Source organism: Hylobates moloch, unplaced genomic scaffold, assembly GCF_009828535.3.
Source record: "Hylobates moloch isolate HMO894 unplaced genomic scaffold, HMol_V3 SCAFFOLD_8, whole genome shotgun sequence".
In the NCBI taxonomy this organism is placed as follows: domain Eukaryota; kingdom Metazoa; phylum Chordata; class Mammalia; order Primates; family Hylobatidae; genus Hylobates; species Hylobates moloch.
In genome coordinates this window covers 80,107,379-80,121,792 of record NW_026652283.1, presented here as the reverse complement: position 1 = coordinate 80,121,792, position 14,414 = coordinate 80,107,379, and the positions used below count along the sequence as shown (strand labels likewise).

The 14,414-nt window shown below is 49.7% G+C and overlaps 1 protein-coding gene across 10 annotated transcripts in view; it reads right to left on the bottom strand.

Annotated features, from left to right (window-relative positions):
• The window catches only part of USP4 (ubiquitin specific peptidase 4), a 64,946-nt gene extending 61,886 nt beyond the window's left edge, over positions 1–3,060 (bottom strand). For all 10 annotated transcript variants that reach the window (XM_058442242.1, XM_032161513.3, XM_058442244.1 and 7 more), the window contains exon 1: positions 2,923–3,060. In XM_058442242.1, coding sequence (XP_058298225.1) covers positions 2,923–3,023 — 101 coding nt within the window. In that variant the 5' untranslated portion in view covers positions 3,024–3,060. The remainder of the gene's footprint in view (positions 1–2,922) is intronic.
• Between the last annotated feature and the right edge of the window lie 11,354 nt (positions 3,061–14,414).

Genomic DNA, 14,414 nt, shown 5'->3' with positions numbered 1-14,414 from the left:
TTTTATTTTTATTTTGTAGAGGCTAGCTCTTGCTATGTTGCCCAGGCTGGGCTTGAACTCCTGGCCTCAAGTGATCCTCCTGCCTCAGCTTCCCAAAGTGCTGGGATTACAGGCATGAGCCACTGCACCAGACCTGTTTATATTTTTAAATTATCACTACACGGCCGGGCGCGGTGGCTCAAGCCTGTAATCCCAGCACTTTGGGAGGCCGAGGCGGGCGGATCACGAGGTCAGGAGATCGAGACCATCCTGGCTAACACGGTGAAACCCCGTCTCTACTAAAAATACAAAAAATTAGCCGGGCGTGGTGGCGGGCGCCTGTAATCCCAGCTACTCGGGAGGCTGAGGCAGGAGAATGGCGTGAACCCGGGAGGCGGAGCTTGCAGTGAGCCGAGATCGCGCCAGTGCACTCCAGCCTGGGTGACAGAGCGAGACTCCATCTCAAAAAAAAAAAAAAAAAAACATAAATTATCACTACACTGGCCGGTAGCGGTGGCTCACGCCTGTAATCCCAGCACTTTGGGAGGCTGAGGCAGGTGGATCACGAGGTTAGGAGATCGAGACCATCCTGGCCAACATGGTGAAACCCCAACTCTACTAAAAATACAAACATTAGCTGGGCATGGTGGTGCATGCCTATAATCCCAGCTACTCGGGAGGCTGAAGCATGAGAATCGCTTGAACCCGGGAGGCAGAGATTGCAGTGAGCTGAGATCGTGCCACTGCACTCCAGCCTGGTGACACAGCGAGACTTCGTCTCAAAAAAAAAAAAAGTATCACTATGCTGTTTTACAATTTAAACAGAATCTCTGTGGAGCAACAAAGCATCAACAATTATATTGGTGCATCCTTAAAAATTTTTTTTTTTTTTTTTTGAGATGGAGTCTCGCTCTTTCACCCAGGCTGGAGTGCAGTGGCGCGATCTCCGCTCACTGCAAGCTCCGCCTCCCGGGTTCACGCCATTCTCCTGCCTCAGCCTCTCCGAGTAGCTGGGACTACAGGCGCCTGCCACCACGCCCGGCTAATTTTTTGTATTTTTAGTAGAGACGGGGTTTCACCGTGGTCTCGATCTCCTGACCTCGTGATCCGCCCGCCTCGGCCTCCCAAAGTGCTGGGATTACAAGCGTGAGCCACCGCGCCCGGCCGCATCCTTAAAATTTTATAACCAACAAATGTGAGAGGAGGTCAGGCAGCTTCCCAGAGGTCACAAGGATTCATAAACACATCCGTCTCTAAAATGCTATTTTTCTTCCAAATCCCTTGAGCAATACCTTCCATACAATTTTACTGTATGATTTTAGTCTATCTTAAACTTCCTCTGCTTCTGCTGAGTATTCTTTATGAACCCTATACAGGTTAACTTAAAAAGTACCTCTGCTAGGCTGGGCACAGTAGCTTCCGCCTGTAATCCCAGCACTTTGGGAGGCCACGGTGGGCGATCACCTGAGGTCAGGAATTTGAGACCAGCCTGACCAAAATGCAGAAACCCCGTCTCTACTAAAAATATAAAAAAAAATTAGCCGGCCATGGTGGTGCATGCCTGTAATCCTAGCTACTGGGGAGGCTGAGGCAGGAGAATCGCTTGAACCGGGGAGGGGGAGGTTGCCGTGACCCGACATCGCGCCATTGCACTCCAGCCTGGGCAACGAGAGCGAAATTCCTTCTCAAAAAAAAAAAAAAAGAAAAAGAAAAGAAAACACAAAAAAGGTACCTCTGTTTACCTTGCCTTTCACAAACTGTTTACCTCAAGGTGAATACATAAGCTGTTATCTGTACTCCTCGTAACCCCAATTTTTCTATTCTCCCGCTCAATTCCTCTGCAGATCATCACCACAATGATTTCTTAAAGATGGGTAACACTCGGGCCGGGCACGGTGGCTCCCACCTGTAATCCCAGCACTTTGGGAGGCCGAGGCGGGTGGATCATAAGGTCAAGAGTTTGAGACCATCCTGCCCAACATGATGAAACCCGGTCTCTACTAAAAATACAAAAAATTAGCTGGGCATGGTGGTGTGAGCCTGTAATCCCAGCTACTCGGGAGGCTGAGGCAGGAGAATCGCTTGAACCCGGGAGGCGGAGGTTGCCATGAGCCAAGATCACACCACTGCACTCCAGCTTGGGCAACAAGAGTGAAACTCCATCTCAAAACAAAACAAAACAAGATGGGTAACACTCAATCATACTCAATGCAAAGTCTAGCCTTAGTTTTTCTACTCCTACACAATAATACCACCCAGGAATCTCTCCAGTAGTACAAAGTATTGTCCCCTCTACTAAACAATCTATTAAGATGCCTAATAACTCAGCCTGGGTCTTCTAAATTCTGGACTCTTCATCTTCTATCTAGCTCCAGGACCTAGGCTATCCTCCTCTCCCACTCCAAGATACTGCTGCCGCAAATATTTTTGACACTTGCTACCAAAATAATCTGGGGTTCTCAGACATTTGTTCAGCTTCTGACCTTGACATCTGTTGGAAGTTTACAAGTTACAAAGTATCTACTTCTGATTTTCCCCTCAACCCACTGAGGGCGGTGAGCCAAATATTGCTATCCTGGTTTTAACAGTGAGGAATCCAGGTCTGTGACACCTTCGCCCAAGTTCACACGGCGAGTCCTCATGGTAAAGGGCTCTCCCCACCCTTAGGGTCCCCACCAACATTCCCCTTCTCCACATCCTTCCTCCTGGCCCCCGCCGGGCCCGCCCCCTAGGGCTCCAAATGAGCTGAGACGACCCTCAGGCCCCGCCTACGCTTTCCCAGAGCTAATCCTGGAGTTCTTCTCCTGAGGGGCAGGTGTCAGGCTACTCTTCCAGGGTCACTACATATCATCCCCGCCCAGCCCCTACTCTAGCAGAGAAAAAGGAGGCCCCTTTTTCTCGGCCCCTGGTTCTGCACAGAGGAAGAGCGAGCCGGGAGCTCACCACTGCGCCCCGCGTTGGAGTGTGGTCCTCATTAAGGCTCCAAGCTCGGACTTCTGAGTCTCCGCATCCGGTCGCTCACAGCAGCCTCCACCTTCCGCCATCTCGTCCGCGGCCCCGGCCCAGCCGGCCCGGACATCCGCCCCGCGCGCGGCGTGCTATAGACCGCGCCCACGCACGCACGCTCGCGTGCCCGCCCCTGCCCCACCTCGAGCCGCGGCCTTCGGCTCCTGCAGCCGCTGTCTTTCCTCCCCTCCCCTCTCGCGCCACCTAGCTCACCGGCGAACAGTGGAGCGGAGAGGCACACGCGAGAGGGGTGGGCGGGGAGCAGCAGCTGCTACTTCCTCCCGCCCTGCCGCCCGCTACGCGGCCGTCGGGCTCCCCTTCCTCTGTTCAGGATGGCGCTACACTTCGAAGCTCTGTTCAGCCCGCCGATCTCAGGGAGTTAGACAGCAAGCCCACGACCCATCGGGCACCCGAGCCTGGCCTTCGAGGTTATCCTGGTCCTAAATAAATGCAGGCCAGGTACGAGAAGCCCGGTACTTAGGTCTGCTCATTCTCACCCCTGCCATTCCGCTTTCAGCTGGAGACCTTAGGTGAGTCAGCTGCCCAAACGTGGGATCGGGGCTCCTGTTCCAGCGGCCCTGCAGGGATTTCGGGAAGTACCATGTGCACCAGCGCCTTGGGACCAAGACTCAATGGTGTGCTGTAGTCATTAACAGTCGCCTTAAACAATCGACGCCAGAGCCACCTGGCCCACCGCAGAATTCCGTCAGATCTTCATACTGAGCTACCTGCCAAGCAGCCACAGAGGGGCGATAGCAACAGGGGAAGGAGAGGTACTCCACATTAGTTACCCAGGCACGTACTTAGTTCCTGGAACAAGATACAACGTCCTGAACACTATGTTTTCCAGTCGCCCCGCTCACACACACAACCTTCCTCTTGGAGGGAGAAGTAAACCCAGAGGAAAGAGGAAGTCAGGCAGTTGGTCTAGATGCGTCTCCATACACTTGTCTAACAGTCCTTGCCCTCAGAGAAAAATAAGACCTAGTTCCTACCCTCATAGAATCTAGTAGGAAAGAAGAGATGTTTCAGAAATAACCCCAATGCCTAGCCATATGTGGTAAGTGCCATTAAAGGGTGTGAACCAGGCCGGGCGCGGTGGTTCAAGCCTGTCGTCCCAGCACTTTGGGAGGCTGAGGTGGGAGGATAGGTTCAGCCCAGGAGTTAGAGACCAACCTTGGCAACATGGCGAAATCCCGTCTCTACAAAAAATACAAAAATTAGCCGGGCAGTGGCGCGTATCTGTGGTCCCAGGTACTCGGGAGGCTGAGGTAGGAAGATCCCTTGAGCCCAGGAGGTCGAGGTTGCAGTGAGTCAAGATGGCACCACTGCACTCGAGACTGGAAGGCAAAGTGAGACCCTGTCTCAAAAAAATAAATAAATACAAATAACGGGCGTGAACTGGCCAGGCGCGGTGCTCATGCCTGTAATCCCAGCACTTTGGGAGGCCGAGGCAGGAGGATCACCTAAGGTCGTGCGTTCAAGACCAGCCTAACCAACGTGGAGACCGAATGTCGTCTCAAAAAAAAAAAAAAAAAAAGGCCGGGCGCCCGGCGCGGTGGTTCATGTTTGTAATCCTAGGACTTTGGGAGGCCGAAGAGGGCAGATCACGAGGTTAGGAGTTCGAGACCAGCGTGGCTAATATGGTGAAACTCCGTCTCTACTAAAAATACAAAAAAAAATTTGCCGGGCATGGTGGCCCACGCCTAGTCTCAGCTACTCGGGAGGCTAAGGCAGAAGAATCGCTTGAACCTGGGAGGCAGAGGTTGCAGTGAGCCGAGATTGCGCCACTACACTCCAGCCTGGGCAACAGAGCGAGACCGCGAATGAAAAAAAAAAAAAAGAATGGAAGCTGGCCGGGCGCTGTGGCTCATGCCTGTAATCCTAGCACTTTGGGAGGCCGAGGCGGGCGGATCACGAGGTCATGAGATCGAGACCATCCTGGCTAACACAGTGAAACCCCGTCTCTACTAAAAATACAAAAAAATTAGCCGGGCGTGGTGGCAGGTACATGTAGTCCCTGCTACTCCGGAGGCTGAGGCAGGAGAATGGCATGAACCTGGGAGGTGGAGCTTGCAAGTGAGCCGAGATTGCGCCACTGCACTCCAGCCTGGGTGACAGAGCAAGACTCCGTCTCAAAAAAAAAAAAAAAAAGAAAAAGAAAAAGAGTGTGAACCGAAGGTTATAGAACGCCAGGCACAACCCCCGCTCTCATAGGAAGCCTTTGACTTGAGTGGCATTTGAGTGCGGTATTGAAAAAAAATGCTGGCAGAATAAAGATGAGGATGCATGTTACAGGAGGGGAGACTCAAGGGACCAGAAGATAATTTCTGGAACAGGCAGGACAGGATCAGAGAGTGGGGATTAGGCCAGTTGAGCCGGGCACTATAACACAACAACAGCCTAAGGGGATCTAAAGCTAGAAAGGAGGCCAGACAGACCATATATCCTGCCTTAAAAGGCAGGCAGGCATTGTAGGAAGTTTTGGAGCAGAGACAAAATGGCTGAGGGTGCTTCACGCCCACGGTGGTGTAACTCAGACACAGAACCATTAGGGCGCGGTGGCTCACGCTTGTAATCCCAGCACTTTGGGAGACCGAGGCGGGCGGATCACGAGGTCAGGAGATCGAGACCACAGTGAAACCCCGTCTCTACTAAAAATACAACAAAATAGCCGGGCGTGGTGGCAGGCGCCTGTAGTCCCAGCTACTCGGAGAGGCTGAGGCAGGAGAATGGCGTGAACCAGGGAGGCGGAGCTTGCAGTGAGCCGAGATCGGGCCACTGCACTCCAGCCTGGGTAACAGAGCAAGACTCCGTCTCAAAAAAAAAAAAAAGGAACCTCTCACTATGGAGGTGGCTGTGAGAGAGAAGAGGAGAAACAGAGGAGCCATGTCTATTTTATTTTATTATTCTTATTTTTCTACCTATTCCTGTTGAAAAGATGAGCTATGTTTTGTGTCAGGGGTGAAGGAAGGGGAACTGGCCCAGTGAAAATATGGTAGGTCATTTGAACGGATTTACTATTTTTATGTTGGGTTTGGCCAATTGAAATTAATTTGTATTCCCTGGCTCATCCATCAAACACCATCTGATAAGAAAGGCCTCTTGGCAGTTGGGTAGATAGTAGGAGAAAGTAAATGTGGAATTAAAACTGCCTTAAATAACCACATAGCAATTAATCCCCTGTAGATAAGAGTTACCACCACATGATGATTCTACATCTGCAGAGCCAACCCTAACAAGTCTGCTTCTATGAAAGTTCTTTGAAACTCGTTTTTTGTTTGGTTTTTTTTTGTTTGTTTTTTCTGAGACGGAGTCTTGCTGGGTCCCCCAGGCTGGAGTGCAGTGGGGCAATCTCAGCTCATTGCAACCTCTGCCTCCCTGGATCAAGTGATTCTCCTGCCTCAGCCTCCTGAGTAGCTAGAATTACAGGTGTGCGCCACCGCGCCTGGCTAATTTTTGTATTTTTAGTAGAGATAGGGTTTCACCATGTTGGGCAGGCTGGTCTCAAACTCCTGACCTCATGATCCACCGGCCTCAGCCTCCCAAAGTGCTGGGATTAAAGGTGTGAGGCACCGTGCCCGGCTGAAACTCTTAAAAATGTTATCAAAAAAGAAACACTACGTTTAGTCCTGTTATTTATGGAAAAAGAAAGTTGAGGCCAGCCGCGGTGGCTCACGCCTGTAATCCCAGCACTTTGGCTTTGGAAGGCCAAGGCAGGCGGATTGCCTGAGGTCAGGAGTTCGAGACCAGACTGGCCAATGTGGTGAAACCCTGTCTCTACTAAAAATGCAAAAATTAACTGGGCATGGTGGCGGGTGCCTGTAATCCCAGCTACTCAGGAGGCTAAGGTAGGAGAATCGCTTGAACCTGGGAGATGGAGGTAGCAGTGAGTCAAGATCACACTACTGCACTCCAGGCTGGGTGACAGAGCGAGACTCTGTCTCAAAAACAAAAAAAAGAAAGTTGGTTGCTGACATCGGTTCAGAATCTATATTTCAGGGTGTCTGCTTCCCTCTTCTTTTTTTAGCAGTTTCACCAAACCATTTATGGCAGTCTTAAGGAGGACAAGTATGACAAGTCCTCAGCACCACTAGAAAAGTGGACAAAACCTAATTATAAAAATGAAAAATTTGGACAATATTTTTAAGTCAGGAATTTAGTGCTTTTAATAGCTATGAAAATAGCGCACTAATTATTGGTAGTCCTTAAAAATTAATATTAGGATTGCAAAATATACTTCTTGATATCTGGGTATTTGGAGGGAAAAAAAGAAAAATAAATAAATAAAAGATTGCAAAATGCTGGTAGTTGAAATGTGAAGAATAAAGTGAACTCCATAGTTAGAAGATCACCTTTTTTTTTTTTTTGAGACAGGGTCTTTGTTGCCCAGGCTGAAGTGCAGTGATGTAATTACGGCTCACTTGCAGCCTCGACCTATTGGGCTCAAGTGATCCTCCTACCTCAGCCTCCCGAATAGCTGGGACTACTGGTCTGCATCACCATGCCTAGCTAATTTTCGTATTTTTAGTATAGATAGGGTTTCACCATGTTGCCCAGGCTGGTCTTGAACTCCTGGCCTCAAGTGATCCTCCCTCCTTGGCCTCCCAAGTGCTGGGATTCCAGTCATGTGCCAGACTACAAGGTCACCATTATTTACAAAGTCTTTAAACTTTGTTAGTGAGTTTGTTTGATTTAAATGGTGGGGGTGGCCGGGTGCAGTGGCTCATGCCTGTAATCCCAGCACTTTAGGAGGCCAAGGCAGGCAGATCACGAGGTCAGGAGTTCGAGACCAGCCTGACCAACATGGTGAAACCCCATCTCTACTAAAAATATAAAAATTAGCTGGGCGGCCGGGCGCGGTGGCTCACGCTTGTAATCCCAGCACTTTGGGAGGCCGAGGCGGGCGGATCACGAGGTCAGGAGATCAAGACCATCCTGGCTAACACGGTGAAACCCCGTCTCTACTAAAAATACAAAAACTTAGCCAGGCGAGGTGGCGGGCGCCTGTAGTCCCAGCTACACGGGAGGCTGAGGCAGGAGAATGGCGTGAACCCCGGGGGGCAGAGCCTGCAGTGAGCCGAGATCGTGCCACTGCACTCCAGCCTGGGTGAAAGAGTGAGACTCCTTCTCAAAAAAAAAAATAAATAAATAAATAAATAAATAAATGGTGGGGGTTTCTTTTTGTTTGTTTTTGAGACAAGGTCTCATTCTGTCATCCCCGCTGGAGTGCAGTGGCACAATCTTGGCTCACTGCAACTTCTGCCCTGCTCCCCAGGGCTCAAGCGCTCTGTCCACCTCTGCCTCCCAAAGTGTTGAGATTACGTGTGTGAGCCACCGCGCTGAGCCATTTTATGTTTTGTTTTGTTTTTTGAGACAGATCTCACTCTGTAGTCCCAGCTACTTAGGAGGCAAAAAAAAAAAAAAAAAACGGGGCCAAGCATGGCTCACTCCTGTAATCCTAGCACTTTTGTAGGCTGAGGTGGGCGAGTCACTTGAGGTCAGGAATTTGAGACCAGCCTGGCCAACCTAGTGAAAGCCAGTCTCTACTAAAAACACAGAAATTAGCTGGGCATGGTGGTGCTTGCCTGTAATCCCAGCTACTTGGGAGGCTGAGGCAGGAGAATCACTTGAACCCAGGAGGCGGAGGTTGCCATGAGCCAAGATCACGCCACTGCACTCTAGCCTGGGCAACAAGAGCGAAACTTCATCTCAAAAAAAGGAAAAAAAAATTTAAAAATTTAAAATAAAACAATTAGCCTGGCATGGTGACGTGCACCTGTAATCTCGGCTATTAAGTAGGCCAAGGCGGGAGGATCTTTTTAGCCCAGGAGTTTGAAGTTGCAGAAAGCTGTGATCCTATGATCGTGTCGCTGCACTCCAGCCTGGGTGACAGAGCAAGATCCTGTCTCAAAAATAAAACAAAAAAGAGAACTGAAAATAATGAACATCTGCCTGCGTGTTCCTGTTGTGGTAGTGACCTAGGGACTTGGGAGGAAATGACAAGGGTAACTGATTCAGCTCTGGAGACATCTTGGCCCCAGGGCTGCGTTCTATGTTGAGCCACTTTATCCTAGAGAGAACCATAGGCCCGGTAGGACACCAAGATCCCAGAAGTGGACAATCCATCCATTACCAGAGGACCTTGGGCCACAAGAACAGAAGAGAAACCAGGAAGGGAACTAGAAGAAAACCTGGCTTATTGGTCACGTACTGGTTGATCTTGGACTGTGATGTCTAATTAAATATTCACAATGTTGGCCGGGCGCGGTGGCTCACGCCTGTAATCCCAGCACTTTGGGAGGCCAACGAGGGCGGATCATGAGGTCAGGAGATCGAGGTCATCCTGGCTAACACAATGAAACCCCGTCTCTACTAAAAATACAAAAAATTAGCCAGGCGTGGTGACGGGTGCCTGTAGTCCCAGCTACTCAGGAGGCTGAGGCAGGAGAATGGCATGAAGCCAGGAGGCGGAGCTGGCACTGAGCTGAGATTGCGCCACTGCACTCCAGCCTGGGCAACAGAACAAGACCCCATCTCAAAAAAAAAAAAAGTTTCATGATGTCGGGCCGGGCACGGTGGCTCATGCCTGTAATCCCAGCACTTTGGGAGGCTGAGGCAGGTGGTTCACCTGAGGTCAGGAGTTTGAGACCAACTTGACCAACATGGTGAAACCCCATCTCTATTGAAAATACAGAATTAGCTGGGCATGGTGGCACATTCCTGTAGTCCCACCTACTTGGGAGGCTGAGGCAAGAGAATCGCTTAAACCCAGGAGGTGGAGGTTGCAGTGAGCCAAGATCGCGCCACTGCACTCCAGCCTGGGCAACAAGAAAAAAAAAAAAAAAAAAAAGATTAATAATGTCTGGGTATGTGAACTGTAAGCTTTTTTTGAGACAAGGTCTTACTCTGTCGCCCAGCCTGGAATGCAGTGGCGCGATCTCAGCTCACTGCCACCTCCGCCTCCTGGGTTCAAGGGATTCTCCTGCCTCAGCCTCCCTAGTAGCTGGGATTACAGGCACCTGCCACCGCACCCGGCTGATTTTTGTATTTTTAGTAGGAACGGAGTTTCACCATGTTGGCCAGGCTGTTCCTGAACTCCTGACCTCAGGTGATCCACCCACCTCGGCCTCCCAAAGTGCTTGGATTACAGGCTTGAACCACCACGCCTGGCCATTAAGCTTTATTGGATTCCAGATCATAAGGTTTTTGTCTTAGCTGCTACCACAGTTTTCTTTACACCTGATAGGACTTGGCTCTCCCAAGTTATTCTTGGTCCACACTTGGCCAGCACTAACAGAGCACACATGGCAGTATTCACAAATATTAGACATACTTTAATTGGAGGTGGCAACAGGGGACAAATATTTTTGGTTCCTTCTCACCTGTGCCTCCTTAACCTGCCCAGGGGACTGTGAAAAGAAAAAGACTCTATAAGTACACTTTAGAAAAATTAAATGTCTTCTCAGTGATTTCTAACCTCTGTTATATAAGGATTAGGTTATTGCAGAAGATAATAGAGGCAAAAAACTGAACAAATCTCACAGAGAGGAAGTGGGATCACTTTTTTTATATGGGGAAGTTGTGCCAATGGACAGATTCCATTCTGGTTATGCCACTTGTGTTTATGGCCAGCCCTCTTTGAGCAGAGGGTGTGGCAGCCTGGGCCCAGATGCTGCCAGTGTCTTGTCTTCCTCCTGTAATTCTATTACCATCACAGTCTTAACCACGAACCAGTATTTAACATTAATTCGCGTGTATCCTTTGCCCTTTCCACAGTGCAAATTCTCAGTAGGCATTTCTTGCATAAATGAAAGAAAGAATGATCCAACTATTAGTCATTTATTCACTGGACTAATAGTACTTGAGTATTATGTGCTCATGGTCCCTACCCTCCAGGAGTTCACAGTGTGGTTAGAGATGGAGGATGGTTACATATGTAATACAGTATTGCATGTTGTGTGATAAAAGTGTCACAAGGGCTGGGTGCAGTGGCTCATGCCTGGAATCCCAGCACTTTGGGAGGCCGAGGTGGGCAGATCACGAGGTTAGGAGAGCAAGACCAACCAGGCTAACACCGTGAAACCCTGTCTCTACTGAAAATACAAAAAAATTAGCCAGGTGTGGTGGTGGGCACCTGTAGTCCCAGCTACTTGGGAGGCTGAGGCAGGAGAATGGTGTGAACCCGGGAGGCAGAGCTTGCAGTGAGCCGAGATCGAGCCACTGCACTCCAGCCTGGGCGACAGAGCAAAACTCTGTCACAAAAAAAAAAAGTGTCACAAGAACATGAAGGGTCATGCTTGCAGATACTTCTCTGGGAAGGAAACTTAAGCAACTAGTGTAGAAAGCAAAGGCATACTTAATATTCCTTTTGGCCTTTGGGGGTATATATGATGACATCCACAAAGGATGCTCAGGAGACGAGGACTTTATTTTTTATTTTTATGTATTTATTTTTTTAAGACAGAGTTTCACTCTGTCTGGAAGGAGCAGGCTGGAGCACAGTGGCGCAATCTTGGCTCACTGCAAACTCCGCCTCCCGGGTTCACGCCATTCTCCTGCCTCCGCCTCCCGAGTAGCTGGGACTACAGGCGCCCGCCACCACGCCCAGCTAATTTTTTGTGTGTGTGTATTTTTAGTAGAGATAGGGTTTCACCGTGTTAGCCAGGATGGCCTCGATCTCCTGACCTCATGATCCGCCCGTCTCAGCCTCCCGAAGTGCTGGGATTACAGGTGTGAGCCACCGTGCCCGGCCTATTTTTTTTATTACTATTTTTTGTGTGTGTATGTGACAGAGTCTCAGTTTGTTGCCCAGGTTGGAGTGCAGTGGCACAATCTCGGCTCACTGCAACCTCCACTTCCTGGGTTCAAGCAATTCTCATGCCTTGGCCTCCCCAGTAGCTGGGACTACAGGCACGCGCCACCACACACACAGCTAATTTTTTTTTTTTATTTTTGGTAGAGATGTGGTTTCGCTGGGCCAGGCGTGGTGGCTCACACCTGTAACTCTATAACTTTGGGAGGCCAAGGCCAGTGGATCACCTGAGGTCAGGAGTTCAAGACCAGCCTGGCCAACATGGTGAAATTCCATCTCTACTAAAAATACAAAAAATTAGCCAGGCATGGTGGCAGACGCCTGTAATCCCAGCTACTCAGGAGCCTGAGTCAGGAGAATCACTTGAACCCGGGAGGCAGAGGTTGCAATGAGCCGAGATCACACCACTGCACTCCAGCCTGTACAACAAGAGCAAAACTCCAAAAAAAAAAAAAAAAAGAAAAGAAAAAGATACATGGTTTCGCCATGTTAGATGTTGTCCAGACTGGTCTTGAACTCTTTATTTCAGGTGATCCACGCGCTTCGGCCTCCCAAAGTGCTGGGATTACAGGCGTGAGCCACTGTACCTGGCCTGAGACCTGGACTTTAGATTCATTCACTTGTACATGCACACACACACAGTCACGTGCTGGGGACAAAGGTAACTGGGGTATTCTGCTGCAGGGAGATTTAGATTCCCTTTACTTGCTTCCCTATGAAGCCAGGTGGCCTTCAGAACTGTAGGACACCACTGAGGGTAAGCTACATTTGTTCCTGAATGCTGCTAGAAAAATGCTGCTAGGAATTTGGATCAAGTGGGCTTGCTTTGTGGTCTCCTCTACTGGTCTTGAGGGCCACAATTACACTGGACCTGTGAGGGGCACTAAAAGTGGGTCTCCCAGGAGCCTCTGCGTCTCTTCACAGCCAAAATCAGGTCACCTGCTCTTACATTTACAACAGGTAAGGCTGGCTAGGAAAATATTCTGCCAGCCAGTTAGGGGCAACAAGTTGCCTAGCACCCCTGCCCAACACACCACTGTCATGTCATGTCAGTCTCAATGCTTCTAGATGCAACTAACAGAATCCCCAGCAGCAATTGGCCCACCCATTTGGTGGTTCTTGTTTTTTCACATGACACGTCTGGAGTTGAGTTCTTGGGAAGGTCAAAGCTGAAAGACATCAGTTTGTTTCTCTGGGGCCTTCTAGTTCTTTGCCTTCAAAGCTCCAATGTGGCTGCCTTGCTCCCAGAATTTTGGGTACCCTCAACAACACCCACCAGTGAGAAGGGAGAGAGGAAACAGGATCCTCTTTCCTGGGATCATGGGGGCTTTCCCAGGAGCCTCTGCATCTCTTTGTAGCCAAGATTAGGTCACCTGCCCCTATTTTTACAGCAGGAAAGTAGATTCTGCCAGCCAGCCAGGAGGAAGGACTTGGGAATGGCTGTTGAGTAGAGATCAGCAATGTCTCTGTACAAAGCCTCTCTGAGAGGCAGTGAGAATTACACCATTTCAGGGCCAAGGCCTATGAGACCTCATTCCTTGGACAAGGACTTCTGACATTTGTCCCCCTCAGCTCCCAATCAGTCAGTGTCTGATGTGAGGCAGATACCCATTAATTTCTGTGGCTGGCTGGAGCTGGGCTTTATTTTAGTGCCGGCCCAGGTGTGTCACACCTGTATATGAATGCATACTCTTCCCGCTTACTTGGTGAGTGCAGTAACAAAAACATGTCAATTCAGAGTACTCTGATAGGGATCATGCCCTGCTCTTTATAAACCCATGCTGTTGGCCGGGCGCGGTGGCTCATGCCTGTAATCCCAGCACTTTGGGAGGCAGAGGCGAGCGGATCACGAGCTCAGGAGATCAAGACCATCCTGGCTAACATGGTGAAACCCCATCTCTACTAAAAATACAAAAAATTAGCCGGTCTGGTGGCGAGCACCTGTAGTCCCAGCTACTCAGGAGGATGAGGCAGGAGAATGGCATGAACCCGGGAGGTGGAGCTTGCAGTGAGCCGAGATGGCGCCACTGCACTCCAGCCTGGGTGACATAGCAAGACTCTGTCTCAAAAAAATAAAAATAATAAAAATAAAAATAAACTCATGCTGTGTTTTCTTGGGAAAAAAAAAATTTTTGTTTTTTGAGACAGGGTCTCTCTCTGTTGCCCAGGCTGGAGGGCAGTGGCACGATCTCAGCTCACTGCAACCTCCGCCTCCTGGGTTCAAGCGAGTCACCCACCTCAGCCTCCCAAGTAGCTGGGACTACAGGCACATGCCACCATGTCTGGCTAATTTTGTTTTTGTTTTTGAGATGGAGTCTCACTCTGTTGCCTAGGCTGGAGTGCAGTGGCACAATCTTGGCTTCTGCAACCTCCATCTCCCAGGTTCAAGCAATTCTCCTACCTCAGCCTCCCAAGTAGCTGGGATTACAGGAGCGCACCACTATACCCAGCTAATTTTTGTATTCTTAGTAGAGATGGGGTTTGACCATGTTGGCCAGGCTGGTCTCAAACTCCTGACCTCACATGATCTGCCCACCTCACACTCGGCTAATTTTTGTATTTTTTGGTAGAGACAAGGTTTGACCATGTTGGCCAGGTTGGTTTTTTGGGGGGT